Here is an 18,148-nt window from a genome sequence, read left to right as displayed (position 1 = left end):
CGACGTGTGCGGAAACTTTCTAAACATACGAAAACAATTAGGTTTTAGGCTTGTCTGTCCTGAGGAGCCACTGTTACTTCAAGCATTACTTTTGTGTTGTATGCTTTTGCACAACTCTTCGTCGATGATAGTATCCACGTCTCCTCTGGGAGGTGAAAAGGAGACCGATTTCAGTGTAATATATCTAGACAGCGTGTTGCTCTTGTATCCAATAGTGTTGGGGCCCCCTTAAGGCTACAAATAGGCTAGTGCTAGGTATAACATAAAATGGTGTCTCAAAGGGAACGCAACATTAATATCATGCTGGGGGTTCACATGCTTTGAAAATTGTGAAAACTGGAGATTGATAAAGAATATGTTCTAATCCACGACAAGACTCAGGCATCGTTGTTTGGGATGCGATGGTGATCGTGGTTTGGATCAGTGGTCTGGGCAAGGGTGAGGACCTACTGGGGCCATTATTCGGTCTGGAAAACAAGGCATTGTAGACACCTTATCCTCGGACGAGATAACATGAAGACTAATTGATTAATTCACAGTTTGCCAAGGTCACAGTGTCGCTTAATTGGAACCGAAATAGGGTCGTGTTTCTCGGGTGACCAGTTCAAAAAAAAAAAAAAATAACCAGTGCTTGGAATAGCTCGATGAGCTTGGTCGCTTGTGACAGCGTTGCACAGTGAGCACAGCGTGGCTGCCTGTGCTCTAGGAATGATGTACGACGTGCTATGTCTATAAACGCAAGTGTTTCAACGGATATCGTTTGATTACAGGCTTGGTTGTTTACGTGTGTTATGCTCCGATGTGACAGAAGATCCACAGACCTTCAACGTAACGTCTAGCGTCATTGTGGTGTTACGAGACAGCTATGGTGTACCAGACATTAGAGAGGCACTGTTCATAAACTGGGTTTCGACAGACTATTGTTTCAGACTGGTTCTGGATAAATGAAAATGTCATTTCCAATAAGTATTAATGTCAGTAGCACCTATGAATTAATTCTTCAGGAAGAACGACATGCGATTAAGCCAACTGACAGACATCGTCACACACTGGCATCGATTTGTTACACAGATCTAAAGGAATTTAATAACTCCCAACAGAGCTGAAAACCACACGAACTGTCTGTCAAACTGTTCATCCGGCGTTTCATTGGTTGACGTCATTTTCTATAGCGAGGATCTGAACATATTTTAGCCAGCGGTATGAAAAATACACGAGCCCTGTCTTGTAACATAACACTGGCTACCTCGGTAACATATTCATCAAGGGTCTGTCAGCCATATACAGTTTGATCTCCAACAAATCCACACTGACGTTTCTGAAATGAGTCATCGTGTTACCAAAGTCAAGCAAACAGGACGATTTCCAAAGACAACAGCACACTGCGTCCAGTAAATGGATATCGAAAACCCCACTGTAATGATGACTCGAAGAACTTTATACATATGTACATATCGAATTGTTGTAATGAACTGTACTGAAACAGTCTTTTAATGTGCAAAAGCGAGTCACCAAAGATTCATCTGAACAATATTCATTTAAGAAGATTGGAAATGACGTGTAGATTCCGGTGCCGTCCCTTCTACTGGTGTATGTTCAGGATACTCTCAACCTTCTTTTCACTTGTTGGCTTAGCTGTGTGTGTCTTTACTCTTTCTTTACTACAAGTGCGAGAACTGTCACGTCTAGCAGGACAAGGTAAGTGTTAAGTAATGATGGAGGGAAATCTGCACCTGTATTTCCATTTTCTTTCAGATTTCAATGAATGAATGAATGAATGAATGAATTGATTAATTAATTAATCAAATTGAATCAATCTTTTATTTCTCATTTGACTGGCGTTCCAGAAATTGAGGCGATGAAGAATGAGGACAATTTCTTTTATGGATATACAACTTCTTTATTCTGTGTAGGCGACATTTCGACACAGATTATAATGTCGTTGTCAAGCAAGTGGTTGAATCTATGTCGACAAGTCGAGTATACAGAATGAAGATGCCACATATTGATTGTCCTCATTACAGTACAGAGAAGGCCTAATGCCTAACAAGAAAAGTATAGTACATTTTCACATACAGTAGCAAAGGATGCAGTCTGTCTGTCTGTCTGTCTGTCCGTCTGTCTGTCTGTCTGTCTGTCTGTCTGTCATGCATGCATTATATCACACCTGTAATGCAGAGACTCACTGCATGGTATATATGATCGCAGTATACTGTGTGGCTGTTTGATTTGGGGATGACTTCAGGGCTTCAAATAGGAATATTTGCTTATGCATTCTTTCTAATATGTGTATACAATGGGCAAACACGCAAGAGTAGGTATTCATCTTCTAACTCCTGTAGAAATACAATATTTACACAATGGATTTCCCTCGATATCCCTAAATGTATGCCTTTTACTATTAGAAGATCACGAAAACTACATCTGAAACGGGATAGCGTTGTTCGGAATTTCTTAACATCAGTGTCTGGAAGATATTTTTCATGAAAAAACTAGGAGCAATGATTTGCTTTATTATTAATATGTATTAAGACTAATATTACAGCAAATGTTACATAATCACAATTTTGTTTTTAACCTGATCGGAACTACAAATTAACTAAGGACAAAAATATTTCTTTATATTTAATATTTAGGTAGCATTTTCTAAGAATCATGCAGTCCTTGAGGGAAGGATTATTGCACGCGTCACGTGGACTATACTCCCAAATTCTAGATAAACATATTAACGTGACTCCAAAAACCCTAACTTCATTTTTTCACAATAGTACACACGACAATATGTTATTAACAAGATAAACAGTCACAAAGACATTCTGTTCCGTCTGTTCCGGGGCATCTGCTTGATTCTGTTTTCACTAGTACGCCCCCTCATCTTCTGTCCTAGCTAATGGGGCATCCTGCTAGAAGACTTAATCCCTAAATCCTTTGATATCTGACACACGACGGACAACATAAATCCTTTAATTCCTCCTTTTTTGACACGTCAAACTTGGCTCGTCACGGCATCCCTATTGCTTAATCGTCAGTCTTGATCTCTTTTATGTAACATAATTATACTGGCAACTGTTTTCTGGCACATTAAACACGCATGCCATTCTTTTTTTTTCTATGTAGTATTATAGATGTTGTACTTGGCTGAGTTGAATGTATTATATAATAGACGGACGGTGTATATCTCATTATACAATGAGTCCCATCTTAATCTAATTCCACATAATATTGGCCGATATTCGCTGCGGTGACATATTGTAACATAACTTATTCTTGAAGACCAATTCGCATCTCGGATTAACAACACAGCGGTATGTGGACAAAGTATTCTGCTTAATTTCGCGTATGTCTCCCCCAGAGAATGAGTAAACGATCTTCAAAAACGATTAAATACTTTAAACCCTCAGGGGAAGGGGAATATCTTGGATTTTTTATAACAAAGATACATTCAGGGCTGGGATTTTCTTAAAATATACTTACTCTATAGATGGATTTTGGCAGCCATACATTTAAAAAATGCCAGAGACGTCCAATTATACCGTAGCCCTCTTACGTCTTTGAAATACACCACTGTATGGAATGACCGTTAACGGTCATAATTAAGCCATGACAGCTCGACATCGACCAACTATCAAGGACAAGTGTTGCATTCACACGGACTTGAATATTTCAGTGTGGGACATTTCCTTTATAAGTGTTTTCCTTAAGGTAAATAAAGGTTGTTTGGTAGACAATAGTCCTTCCCTACAATTTGTAATATTACGTCTTTTATCGATAAGTGTCATGGTTGATGAAAGATGATTTCGTGGATAAATAAAGTGTCACAAGTAGTTCATAATGAGCGTATGAATTTCTAGAGCAGGAGCGTGTTACAAAGGGAAAGAGGACCCCGGGAATAATGTTGGTCCCTGAAACTGTGGGATGTCCATTGTGTCTCTGTATAATGGCCCCATGTGGAGGTGGACGGTGCACGGCATAACTGTGGAGGTTACAGCAGAGTTCAGATGCATCGTCTCAACACCGGGAGGGTCCTATCGGTAGATGTAGCTACTTTGCAATACAGTTATGTGAAATATGTTTTGAGGAATTAGGTAAAAAATTCTCTCCAATGACTTTGTAATATGATTCATACAAAAGTCGATTTTACTTTCGTTTTGTGCAGTTTCTGCAGTTATTCTCAACAGAATGTGAATTATATTTTGAGGAAGCCAAAGCATCCCAGCAGTTGTTTTGTAATATGATTTATACATACATATCCTTTAGAATATATGTATCTTAAATGTCGATTTGTTTGTATAAATCATTTTAGAAAAAGACATTGGTGAGATTCTTTGGCTCCCTCTGAATTTATATCACATTCTGTTGTGACGCCAAAAGTAGGGGTTACTACCCAAATTTCTCAATATATATAAGGCAAATGATGATTTTTTCTGAAATCATCTCCAGAGAATGCCTAGCTTCGATCACCTGCCGATATAGAAATCATTTGGGTCAAAGGGCCCAATTGTGTCAATATTTCATACAGTTACATAGATGTTTTAAAAAATGTAAAACATCAATATTTCTGTTGTGGTTTTGAGAATTCTTTTTATTCGGTAATGAATTCAACGCACGTTGTTTTGAGCCATTTGGGGTCAAACATAAGAATACGTACGCGTACGTCTGCTAGTAACGTACATTTCAAATGTTTTTTTAATGAGATGGAGAGGATAATAAAGTGGAAATATACATTTTAGGAGAAGTGAGGAAGTGTGTGAAATTGGCTTTACCCCGCTTTTTGGAATATTTCAGCAATATCATGGCTGGGCGCACCAAAACTGGGTTTTACACATTGTGTCCATGTCGAGAATCGAACCCAGGCCTTCGGCGTGACACGCTAATACTTTGTCCACTGATAGACCCTACTGCCCCTTTCTGGCCCAGGAAAAGGCAGATTTTTCAATGGCCTAAACCAGATGATGTCACGAGGATTCTGAAATCTTGTACAAAATATGTGAACCTGTAGTCCGAATTTAAAAGAATACTGAAATTGCGTGCTGCTGGAAAGCAGAGATTGTTAGGTTTGTATGGAGTGAAAATTTTCAAGTAATTAAAAGAGTTTTTGCTTGTTTCTCAGTCAAACCTTACCGATCGTATGGAGTATAACAATCCATAAAACCATGGTCATATTTTCAATGTCCAGCACGAATGAGCGTCATGGTAGAATAATGTAGTGTAAAGCATGGATGTGTGAAATGTACGTTATGAATTCACTGATTTGAAAATATTATTAAAGTTGCAAACGATTTATGTCGTTTTTACCTCATCTTAATGTATTCTGTCTGTTGAAGCGAAAGGTAATATTGGTTTGAGAATTTATTATTTCATAACTGCGACACAAAGGCAGTAATGTACGTTTCATGTATGTATGTTCGTGGAATCCATTGAAGAAATGAACACATTTGAAAGCTTCATTTTGAAATAATTGCGTTGATAATAGTTTAAGTGTCGACTTCTAAAATGGTTTTGTCTTCATACATTTATACTAGTATTTAGTAAACATCACACGTGTACTTTGAAATTACACGGATATGGTTCTTGGCTTAAAAGATAAGTGCCCTTTGAAGATCTCGACTGCAGCTTATTTTTAAGATTCATGACACTTATTTGGGTTTAATATCACCAGAGTATACTAAACTACGGTAAAAATATATCTTTAATGCCTTCTGTTTAGTACTAATCCATGTATCGGAGAATTTTCACCGTAACGTACATTACTTAGCTACATTTTTGGAAACTCGAGTCACGAAATAATATATTTAAAACAAAGATTACTTGACAGTTCTTGTTCTATATTATGAACCAAATACTCCACTCTGAAATTAATTTATAGTTAATGTGCATAAATACATATCCCAAGTGAGCATAACGCATACCGAAATTTACATTGGAATTACAAAATTTTCCATTTGTATTACAGTACACAGCTTTATACGTTTTGGGTGAAACTGCATTGCAGTTGTTTTGTACAATTAACTTTAATCTTGTTTGACAACTGTAATGTTATAATCCCATTTGCTTGCAGATTCTCGGTTTGATCTAAGTGCAACACCGAAGTCATTACTTAATAGGCATGTATGCAGTCCTTGCTTAGAGAAACAAACCAACACTACCCGCCATACAAGGAACTGTGGAAAAGTGCTTATCAAACCAACAATGAGGAGCAACAAACGGTTTGAAATAAAATGTGAAAACAAAAAGTCAGTGTCTGTGATGGGGGACATGCCTGAAGATACATCGGCCTTCATGCTGACATTGAAAGACCCTTGTTTGAAACAGTATGTAAAACAACACTGTTACGATAAGAAAAAAGTTCCCAGAATTGTACATTACGTTTGGTTTACCAAACATACGATGGATGTATACGCGTTCCTCAGTGTCCTAAGTGCTGCCAGGTTTCTGAATCCTTGTGTAATCATGTTTCATGCAGACTATCTTCCATTTGGTCCGTATTGGAAGAACTTGATGAGGACCGTGAAAAACATCCTCTTCGTTCGAAGACAAGCACCAGAACGTATTTTTGGAAAAAGGCTTGGATTTATTCAGCACAAATCTGATATTGCAAGGATTGAGGCGCTTAAAGGTAAATGTGATACTATTGTCCTTAGTTGAAACGCACATATGAAACTGAACTTAATCACAGCAATACACGTTAATTGAACTACGTTTTCAGTTTAACCGGTTGGAACCATGAATCACAGTTCAAACGAATGTTCTTTGTAATTAGAAAGGTCTTCAAATGTGTGTGAAACTAGCGCATGAACAGATATGCATATGCTTTATCGCACTGATAACTGTAGTCGGTACTTGGCTTTGATTTCTAGATGATAAAAATACTATTTTGGTGGCTCTTTAATAAGATATATACCTGTATATGCATGTTGTCTGATTGAGTTTGCACAAAGTAACCTTATCAGTTATTCAGAGACCTGTAAGGCTTTTAAAGATTTTTAATGATGAAGGAAAACCAAGTTCCATGGATAGTCAACTTCTTTACTGCAATGAGTGCGATGTTTAGTCGTATGTACTAACGCCATTATCACCACCATTTGCTTGATAACGGTGTTAGTACCTATGCCGAAACATCGCACTCATTGCAATAGAGAAGTTGACTGTCCTTGGGTTTCCTTGCATGGAGGTGTTAGCTGTTAAATTTCTTGCATTTGTCTGTACTGGCATTCCTACAGTTCCACAACTGATCGAGAGACAATCATTATATTTGTATAAGTTTAGCTCCACGAGGCAGCTGCCCAGGGTAATGTACACAATGTTTACGATATGTGTTATATAACAAGCGTAGTTTAATAAATATGAAAAAGGAACCAAAAAACCTTATTTAAAGCTTCTCGGAGAGCTTCAGTTTCTAAATCATGCAAGGCGCAGTTTGAACGTTGTAGGTTATTATTTATTAGTTATTTAAAACAAGAGTTTGCTTGCAAACAGAACGTTACCACCCAGTGAGGAAACACTGCACCAGTGATTGCAATATTACATGTTGCCTGCATCTCTGTCGTGATCATGTCGTGATCAGACATGACTTACACATGATCTTCTGTATTTTGACACACCCCTAGGTTGCACTTGAAACCACAGGCGATGACGCCATCGACCTACCGGGTTACTATTCAATATAGGGGTAAAAGTGAAAACAGGGATGGCCAATTTAATAGAAACTTGAACACTTCGTAATATTATGTATGTGTGTTTCTGTGTGAAGTAATGTAGCCGTTCCCTGTTGCCTAGGTGTGTTTTCGGAAGACCCAATTACAAGGCACAGCTCAACTGAGATCATAAGGACCACTCCCCGTTTTCCAGATGCATACATGATTGTAACAAACACTATAACCCCGTTCAACCCATCATTTATACAAATCGTGATCCATCCTTTTCGTATAATGTCCGAGGAACTATTACACTGTAAACGTGACATACATGTTTAGATGTCAAACACGATGGGGATGTTTCAACCAAGCATACACTCATTAGCCTTTGCAAGTGCGTATTTTATCATGTGATCTCTGAAATCATCGGCCTCAGTATAAGACACCAGTAAAGCTTTTCTCTTGAGCAGATATGGATCAAATTTATTGCCCCAGTGAAGACATTAGTTTCCAATTTTACAGTGAATCTGTATTAACACACACGTTAACTGAAAGGAGAAAATTAAATATAATTCCAATGTGTTTTATAATTTAAAAAGTTCAGTCTGTTGTCTTGTGTAAGGTAAATGTGAAACCGACATTTTCACGTTAAACAAAGGCTTAATCTAGAAAATGGATAAATCGAGGTTAGTTTTAACTTGACCACTGTAATATGTTTGTAAAACATGGACAATTACAAATACGTCAGTGATTAAGAAAAACCAATAGCTATTGAAACTGAGTATCTTGTCAGTTTACCCCGAAGTTTTGAAAAGTTATTTCTTCTTTAATGTAAATCTAATCCGACTTCATGTCCGAAGTATGATAATATACGTGATTTACAAGATTATAATGACATGTTAACATTGCATGTAACTTACCGTGACTAAACCATCTCGTAAATGTGACAGCGGGATGATATACAACATTTTCTAACCCCCCTGACTTGCAAGAATGGAAACGCTCCAACATGTGACTAATCTTGGGTACTACGGCCCAATCGAGCCCATAAAACAGGGTATGTGAGGACGAAATACAAAATGATGATCTGCGTGCATTATTTGAGGTATCTTCTCATCAGTCGAAGAAGGAGTAAAATATTGTGGTAAACAATGCGATCCAACTGAAGAACATTCCAATTCAGTTACTCAATAGCTGTGGTATAGGGGTAACGATTTTAGGAAATTGTGTCAAAGTGTTATTTATTAGCATGTTGACAGCTAGCGCACATCTCGGGTATCACCAGCGGCCAGTATAAAATGAATTACAAAGAGTCCTACATGTTTTGCTAATAAAAGGGTGTTCACTCCTACACACTGGGTGTGATGATATACGATCTAAAAGTGTCAGAGGCTTGAGGCTATGCCCAGATAAAGTTTCCTTCTTTACACACCTTGTGTGCTATACACGGCTAAGTGAGCTTTATGAGTTAATTATGTGAAAGGTTTACAGTGTATTTAAGACGAGTGCTTCGTGGAGCATAACTAGCCCTCTTTTCTTAAATATTTTCTCTCGTTCTCTCGGTTTTATTTTCCCCAGTGTAGTCACTTTTTAAGAAAGTCTTTACAGAAGAGTTATTGAGATTACCACGCATACACTGGGTGGTCCTACAATAAATAGAGCTGGAGGTGAAGAGTTCAACAGAAGACCGTCTGTACATAACAATGTGCTTTAAATACACATACATAAGTTAAGCGCCTTCCCCTGCTTATGTGTAGAGATATAGAATTTTTGACGAGTATTTCAGTTATGTACTGTTTTTTTGTTTTCAGAATATGGTGGAATATATTTAGACTGCGACCAACTTGTTTTGAAAAGCTTCGATGATCTCCGTGACTACGATTTCGTAATGGGTCATGAGAATTCCAAAAACCTGGGAAACTCTATAATGGTTTCTATTCCGAACGCCCGTTTTCTGACTATATGGCACGACAGCTATAGAACCTACAATCCAAGACAATGGGGAATTCATTCAACGTTTGTCCCATTCCGTTTGGCTCAGGAAAACCCTTCGCTCATCCATATAGAAAATGACACTCTGATAAATCCTGACCTGGGAAGAATTGAAGATGTCTACTCTGGTCACTTTAACTGGACAAATAATTATGCTATTCATTTGTATACACGCTGGGTGAAGAAGTCTTACACGCTCAGCCAGTTCCGAACCATGGACACCGCTATCGGACAGATAGTCCGCCTTATACTTTACGGATCACCAGTCCTGTGTAAAGAATGACTAGGTGCGAATCTTATGAGATAAGCTTTACTTAGGGTATCCTTACTGACTATGGCTCAGTGGTTTTATTTATTTATCCTAATCCAAGCGTTTTGATCTATTCGCAGGTGCGAGAATGATGCTACGTCGATGTATAGCTCTATATATCGACTCACAATTTGATCAAGACACTGAACGCATCGATACACAATTTGTTTACCATGCAGAAAATTCTCTAACAAGATTAAGGTTCGGCAAAAAATATATGTAACTATGTCTTAAGGGCAATGACCAAAGATACAGACAGGTTCTTCAGTGTCACTGAAGCTGTCAGATGCAAAAAAGTTTTTTTCAACATGGAACTAACAATTCACAAAATCATACACTTATGAATCAGTCAAACTCACAATGGTACAGGGTGTTCGCAAAATGCCCGAGCAAACACTTTGCTTCTGTAGTAGTCGTTTTGCGTGAGAGTCGTAGCCACAATAAACTTGGCCCTAAAATAATTTCGGCCCAGTACATTTTCTGAAATTGAATTTGACGATATTCCTTCATTTCATGTCAGACGTTTACGAAACAGATGACAAGTTCCTTGTCTCGGCTCACAGGGTGGTCTGTGGTACGTAATGTGTGATTATCTCTAAGTTGCCCAGGATCTGAATACGTGTGGTCTCACAGACTCCACCCCGCTAGGCCGCTACCCGCTACCCGGGTAAATGACGTAATTCAGTACCGCTAGCCCGCTAAGCTGCTGTGCTGTTCTAATAATTTACTCCCTCTGTTACCGCTACAACTGATTAATGCAGACAACACCTCGGATAAGGAAAACTAAATTAAAAGGAACAAAAAAACCCCAAAAAACTAGTCTGTATTATATCACCATTTATTTCACATTTTCACATGACCACTTAACTCCTTTTACATAAGCTTTTATTGACGTTTCAATCTCATCTTCGGTACACACTGTCCATCATGTGTCCAATAGCACCCAAGTACGAAGCCAGGCTACGCTCACATAGCATGTACTCAAGTCCTAATCTTTCAAGGCGATTGTCAATGTCATCATAACGTCGGCGACGTCTAGGAGCAGACTGTCCTGACTCCAACTGCAGGACTTGCACATTGGATGAGGCCTCCTCATGAATGAAGAGCTGGACAACTTCAAATAGATTGGGATGCGACTTCCCAGCTTTCTTCATGAGACGAGTATGAAATCCTTCAACGTGGTTGTTGGTACGTGGTCCATCATATTTGAAGTAGTTCCACATGATAAGGGGGTAACTTCCATCCATCCAGGTGCGACGAAAATATTCGACGAACTCTTCAATACGTTGGGCATTGGGAGTATCACTCTTAATAAACATGAACGCATCCTTAACTTGTGTCACCGGCACAAATGGAAGGGCTAACAACATCCTAAACCATTTCCTAACACCTGAATCTGACTGGTAGTGAATGGAAAGTCCAATGTTCTGCAGTTTGCGCCATAGACTCTGTGCATAGTGAAAATAACATCCCTTAATCTGAACATTATCAAAAACACCACCAGCTGCTTTCATCAGTCCAAGTTCAAAGTCTTGCATGATATACAGAGGCTTGAGTTGATAGCCCAGACCACTTGCCTTCTCTTTTAACAAAGAGAAAAATCTATAGTATGTTGCACTGCTTTTGTTCGGTAACAACCCGAACACAAGAGGCATCATGACACCCAGGACAAACGCATGTACACTGATGACCTGATAAAACAGCTTGGGCGATGTGTCGAAGGTACCATCAACGTGATAGGTGTCGGCTTTCTGAAGTTTCTCTAATCCATCGTTGGAAGCAAAGACGACAATCTTGTCATCACCTGTACCATCACCAAAACATTGCAGAGTAATGAAAATGAAATGTACGTAACAAAACATACTCATCTTGAGCGGAAATCATAAAAATAACATACCACCCGCCGTAAATTCCATGATAGGGTATCTATTATAACATTGCTGAGACTGATCTGTACGTAACAAAACATACTCATCTTTACCGGAAATCATAAAAATAACATACCACCCGCCGTAAATTCCATGATAGGGTATCTTACCTAAGAAAACACACTCTACTTACCGTCTATCAAAGCATTGCAGAGTAATGAGATTAGAGTAGGGAGGGAGTAATGAGACTGGAACAGCCACATCGCGGACTACCGGCACACATAATCAATCGCGGTCTAGCGGGAGCGGACTAGCGGGATGATGCCGTCTCACAAGGCAACTGACATGATTGGACATTGTTGATGGTTGCATATAAAGTCACACTGACGGATCAGCCTTCTGTATTGTCAAACCAAGTCGACCTTCATTTGTCATAACAGATGCTCTCTATCTGTAAGGTTATAAGGTACTGTTGTGATGTGACCTTTTTTTGTCAACACCTCATTTTACAACTGCAAGACAGGGGTTGCAGGAGAGGGTTGGGATGAGAAATAGGACAATTTGAGTTAAAGACAATATCTGATAATGAAATTAAATGTAATATCTTTAACTGCGTACTAAAAGAAATCAAGTATGTACAAAACATTCATAAATAACAAAACCTCACGCCATCAACACCGGAAACAGACCCAATCATCAGAACCTGTCGTTATTGTCCGCTCATGCCCTTACAGTTAACGATGTGATTCTCTTTAAAGAAAACATCAACACGGTGTATTTTGAGGCGAGAAGTTTGACGAATACCTAATAGGATGGGTCCATAATCAGTGGATGTACTTTGTGGAACCTTGCATCATACGCACTAAGAACAATCTCTCCGTCTTGATCTAGTTTCCTCCTGAAATGTTCAAATGCAGATGTTGCTATGATGCGTATGAACGATACGTTTTGATATTTGAGGGCATTATCAAACAAGATGATCTAATAGTCATTGACATTGTACTTTTATTCTTGCCTGGGACAGACAACTGCTGAGCACACCACCACGGAGATCCTGACGAGCGACCATCACATTTTCTTTTCAGTCACAAAAGCGTCCTCCCTGACTTCCCAGCATGAGCATTGAAGCTTAACTGTTCCCTAGCTGTACCCTTAAATGTACGGCTTGTAGTGAGCCTACACAATTTACATAGTTTCGGTTGTGGATTTCTTTAAACGAATGTCTGAATGACATTCTTAAATAAAATGTTTGACTGACATATGCATTGATACAATCCGTTTTCAATGAATGCTCGTATGAATGAATTTTTGAACGATGTTGTGCCCAAAGCTTAAATTTAGTTCGTGCAAAAGTAGTAAAACAGCGGGAGGGCATACACTCTCTGTGTATGTTCAAAAGGTGTTGCGATATATATGGTGCATTTTTAATATGTAGAAGTTGGAAGAAAGCGGACAATGGTATTCAAGCTTTAATGGTTTAATGCTGCACATAGTAACATACACAGAAGGGGAGAGAGAACACTCAGCATATATATGTGTGTGTCTGTGTATGTGGGTAGGTGTGTGAGTTAAGTTCAAAGCATGTCCTTCGTCCCATATCCGATGTAATATGGATTAACTGTGCTCGATTGACTTATACGTCACCATTCCGAGGTAATATTGGTTAACTGTGGCTGAATGAAGTAAACACAAACATTCCGAATTGATTAATGTTAATTTAGCAGGATTTCAGGTGTATTGTTTCTCCGAGGTATGGTTTGGTTTATGTTTAATGGTGCATCGTATCACTGCTTACATGATTGGGGTTACCTATGCGTGACGGCTATCAGGCTCACAGACCCCGGACTAGTGCCCCTGAAAACTGCCCCCTTGATAGGATTATCTGCTTCCAGTCAATTGTACCCCTCCCGGACAACTGTCCCCTTGGTTAATTGCCCCGTAGGACGAGTTCCCCCTTCCCCCCCCCCCCCCCCCCCCCCCCCCATCAAAACAAAATGTGACCCTCCATCTCTTGGATTGTTTTTATTAATCTCAGCCTTACATTGTCCATAACAGTGGTTAAGGTAGCAACTTAATTAAGATAGCATTATATTAAACGGCCATTTAAGAAACTAGCTCCCATCTTGATAGGGCTGTTAAATTGAACTAAATGTGCTGAATTATGAGTTCCCCAAGCGAAAAGCCTACTGTGAAAGTGCCAAAAGATCTGCACGGGGGGAAGGGGCAGTAGGCCAGAGGGCAGTCAGCCTAGACCCGCTTGACGAAGGGTATGTAATGCATGAAAATGCCTTGGCAACAATATGGAGATATCAAAAGGGCTTGACACATTAAACTGAATGATTTGTTCATTCAAACTGCCGGGCATACTAGTGAAAGGCTTCTTAACACTGTCTCATGTTGTATCATGGACCATTCACTCATGTAAACGTGTTAACACTGTTTGTCCTTGTCGACAGAAACTAGGAAATCATTAATCAGACCGGTGATAGGATTCCGTCCACGTTCATGACCAAATAAGGTAAATGTATTTGTGTTGGATGAACTGTGTATTAAACTGGCTTTAATAAACTACTTCTAGCTTCGTTGAATTTCATGTTTTGTGTGTGGGGTGAGCAAGTATTCTCCATGATTTCTGGACAAGCTGTCCCGGAACGTGTGAAAGACATTGGTGGAGGATGGGTCAAGCTCCCGTTGTCAGGTGTCGTACCGTAGACACCAGATACAAAGGACCCGTGACTAGTGCATAGTTTGATGGACAACAAAGTGGGGACAATTGTAATGGATCAGCGCATGGTGGCTTAAATTCTGTACAATTACGATGCAAATACGAGAGTTCATGGTGAAACTGTGCCCACGGTAAACCTGATAAGCAAGTGTTCACTGCTGGCGTGTAGTTGGCAAATCTGGTCAACACCTGTTTACTACTAGTGTGTAGATGGAAAACCTGGCTAACACGTGTTTACTGCTGATGTTTAAATGGTAAGACTGGTTAACACGTGTTTACTACTAATGTGTAGATGGCAAGTCTGGTTAACACGTATGTGATTCGTACATGGTAAGTCTATTTAACACGCGTTTACTACTGATGTGTAAATGGTAAGTCTGGTTAACACGTGTTTACTACTGATGTGTAAATGGTAAGTCTGGTTAACACGTGTTTCCTACTGATGTGTAAATGGTAAGTCTGGTTAACACGTGTTTACTACTGATGTGTAAATGGTAAGTCTGGTTAACACGTATGTGATTCGTACATGGTAAGTCTATTTAACACGTGTTTACTACTGATGTGTACATGGTAAGTCTGGTTAACACGTGTTTCCTACTGATGTGTAAATGGTAAGTCTGGTTAACACGTGTTTACTACTACTGATGTGTAAATGATAAGTCTGGTTAACACGTGTTTACTACTGATGTGTAAATGGTAAGTCTGGTTAACACGTGTTTCCTATTGATGTGTAAATGGTAAGTCTGGTTAACACGTGTTTACTACTGATGTGTAAATGGTAAGTCTGGTTAACACGTGTTTCCTATTGATGTGTAAACGGTAAGTCTGGTTAACACGCGTTTACTACTGATGTGTAAATGGTAAGTCTGGTTAACACGCGTTTACTACTGATGTGTAAATGGTAAGTCTGGTTAACACGTGTTTACTACTGATGTGTAAATGGTAAGTCTGGTTAACACGTGTTTACTACTGATGTGTAAATGGTAAGTCTGGTTAACACGTGTTTCCTACTGATGTGTACATGGTACGTCTGGTAAACAAGTATTTTCCTGACTATGGCAATAGACGTGAATAAATTATGAATTCGTCAGTCAATGGTAAATAGTACAACTTTATTATGAGAATTGTAAGAATGAAGATTTTTATGGATATCCACTTCTTTATGTGAGAACACAACGTTTCGGAGTTAATGCTTACTCCTTCATCAGGTAAGCATTAACTCCGAAACGTTGTGTTCTCACATAAAGAAGTTGATATCCATAAAAATCTTCATTCTTATGTATTTTCACTTCTAAATGACATTCAAAGAATTAATAGTAATTGTGTCCCAATAGACCGATCCAGTCCGGACCAATAAGCCCCCGCGCCCACTTAATGAACTGCCAGCGTTTGCGTTCAGGTATATAACACCACCATAACACAAAGAAGATCCAAGATACACCCTGTGCCTGTACACTGACCCATCTTCCAGAAACAATAAAATCTCTGAACAGAGGACCCACAATTACCAAAACAATGAACTAGGTTTCTTCAGAGATAATCACTAATGGACATAAAGTGCAAAGAATATCTCTAAAGTTCAATAATGATACAAATGGGTATCGTTGCTTCTTCAACAATGATACTAGTAATATTTGTTTTATTATATCTAAGACCATATCCCTAGAGGACATAGTACCAAATCTGATCTATTTCCTCTCCTGAAATACTTTGTAATGTCAGCAAAACATATTAAAGTTGTTTCAAAATGTGGTAAAAGTCATAACAAAACTTCAGGAAAAAGTCATAAAGCATTCGCATTCGCAATTTAATATGAAGCTGATTTTCCAAATAACAGTACATCAATAAACCTTGAACAATTTCTCCACCTTAATAAACAAGACTTTGGCTCAGTCATGAAACATTAGCAACCTCAAAAGCGGGTGATTTCTAAGAAGCATTACATCAAATCTGGGTTAAATGTATGTTTCAATATTCATTTCAGTTACATGAATAGTCAACTGAGATTTTGTAAGATATTCTGTTCCAAGACTGAATAATGCCAGACCAGGGTGTGGCCAAAACGTAGAATTCGCGGTTGTCTTTTTTTCAAACTCTCTGGATGTTGAAATAACTTTTATATGAGTTACAAAACGAGTAATTACTTTCAGACTAATCTTATTACTGAATATGTTACTTTTTTAAAAACATCTTCAATCAGGATTCATGGAACTAACCTAGTGCCAAGTTATTGCTCTGCCATGACATGTCTGTAGTGTTGTCTAAGTATGCCTGGTTCTGCTTTCAAACCAATCTGATATGTCAGTCACTTAGGTATAATTATTTATATTTGATCATATTATCATTAATTTTATTACTTCTCTACGTTTACTAAAGGATGCAAGATTCTTAAAAGATATCTTGCTGTCAAATTTTAATGACTGTAATATTCCTAAAGTATACCAATGTACCTGTCCTGCATGAACAAATTTATGTTGCATCAAAAATTAAAAACAAATAATATTTTCTTAGTTAAGAAATACAATTTTATTTAATTTCCTCCAACACTCCAGAAAGTCACTATTCTTCTCGCATGGTTTTTGTATCGATCCACATCCCCTTATGGAAATTCCGAAATATTTAAGGCATGGTTTTATAGACACTCAATGCTTTCATATTTGGGTAATACGTGATAGGCATCTGCTTACATTGTCCCTTTCAATAAAAACAACATTACTCGTAAAATATTTTGGGCTATTAACAGATAGTGGACTGCCCAGTAGTCATTCAGATTGTGCTCTTGAAACTTGATAACATCATAAAATGTGTGACAAATTTAAGAATATGCAAGATCGAAGGCAACCATATCCATCACATTGTTCTTTAATGTAACACGTTTTGCCATGTTGGTCGTCCTTAACCGAAATCACATCGCTGTCAGATTTGTTTACATTGTGTCACGGCCTTCTCGCCTATCTCGTTTCAGCTTTGTGATCTACAGAATCAATGCAATGCCTAGTATTGACTAAAACGTTAAGCAAATACAATTTTGTAGTTACAAAGATTACCCTTGTTTATAACACTTGCAAAGCCTTAAAATTCTAGCTGTTGTCATCTAATTGGTAATGGTTTTGCACATGTGCGAAAGTTTGGAAATTCAAGCAAATTCTCAACTTCGAGCAGACGTAGGTTTCCAGAACGACGGTGCCGACAATTAACTGATCGTGAGGCTTATCGCATTCCTTGATCCACCTCAATTGTTTTTTTTGTCTTCACCAAAATGGTTTTGTTGAAGGTACTCATCAAATCGCAGCAATGTATAACTGATATTGCGAGTGTGAATAGCATAATTCGAAACACATCGCTTCGGAGGCTTCGTTTGACCCCGGGAATAAGTCTGACAAATCCACCTGCTGATTGGCCGAAATCGACGCATGCGCCAGCTTTGATTGACAGACTGGATCGGTCTATTACCACGGGGGTAGGAATGTGATCATGCCCAAGTAGTTAAGTCACAGTCTAAACTATGTTTCAGCTGGAGCTAGTGTTTTGTGTTTAGTGCTTAATTTTATGTTAAGAGAACACGTCTCTGTATTTTGGATGGTGACACCCAAAAGAATTTAAGAAATTACTTCGCCGT

The 18,148-nt window shown here is 38.6% G+C and overlaps 1 protein-coding gene across 1 annotated transcript; it reads left to right on the top strand.

Moving 5' to 3' along the window:
- Nucleotides 1-678: 678 nt before the first annotated feature.
- Nucleotides 679-10,752, top strand: LOC137272803 (uncharacterized). Its single transcript, XM_067805204.1, has 3 exons — nucleotides 679-1,698; nucleotides 6,059-6,616; nucleotides 9,446-10,752. Exons 1-3 carry the CDS (start codon nucleotides 1,494-1,496, stop codon nucleotides 9,907-9,909), a joined length of 1,227 nt encoding a protein of 408 aa, XP_067661305.1. The 5' UTR covers nucleotides 679-1,493; the 3' UTR covers nucleotides 9,910-10,752.
- The last annotated feature ends 7,396 nt before the right edge of the window (nucleotides 10,753-18,148 follow it).

This window comes from Haliotis asinina, chromosome 2 (assembly GCF_037392515.1).
Source record: "Haliotis asinina isolate JCU_RB_2024 chromosome 2, JCU_Hal_asi_v2, whole genome shotgun sequence".
NCBI lineage: Eukaryota > Metazoa > Mollusca > Gastropoda > Lepetellida > Haliotidae > Haliotis > Haliotis asinina.
The sequence above is the reverse complement of the archived record's forward strand: the minus strand, read 5'-3'. Positions and strand labels throughout refer to the sequence as shown.

What these genes read in the sequence shown, in the direction of transcription:
- LOC137272803 (XM_067805204.1), top strand. Translation starts at nt 1,494, where the DNA reads ATGTGCAAAAGCGAGTCACCAAAGATTCATCTGAACAATATTCATTTA. An exon ending in GTCACGTCTAGCAGGACAAG is followed by an intron (nt 1,699 to 6,058) that starts GTAAGTGTTAAG and finishes ATTTGCTTGCAG; the next exon opens with ATTCTCGGTTTGATCTAAGT. An exon ending in AAGGATTGAGGCGCTTAAAG is followed by an intron (nt 6,617 to 9,445) that starts GTAAATGTGATA and finishes TTTTGTTTTCAG; the next exon opens with AATATGGTGGAATATATTTA.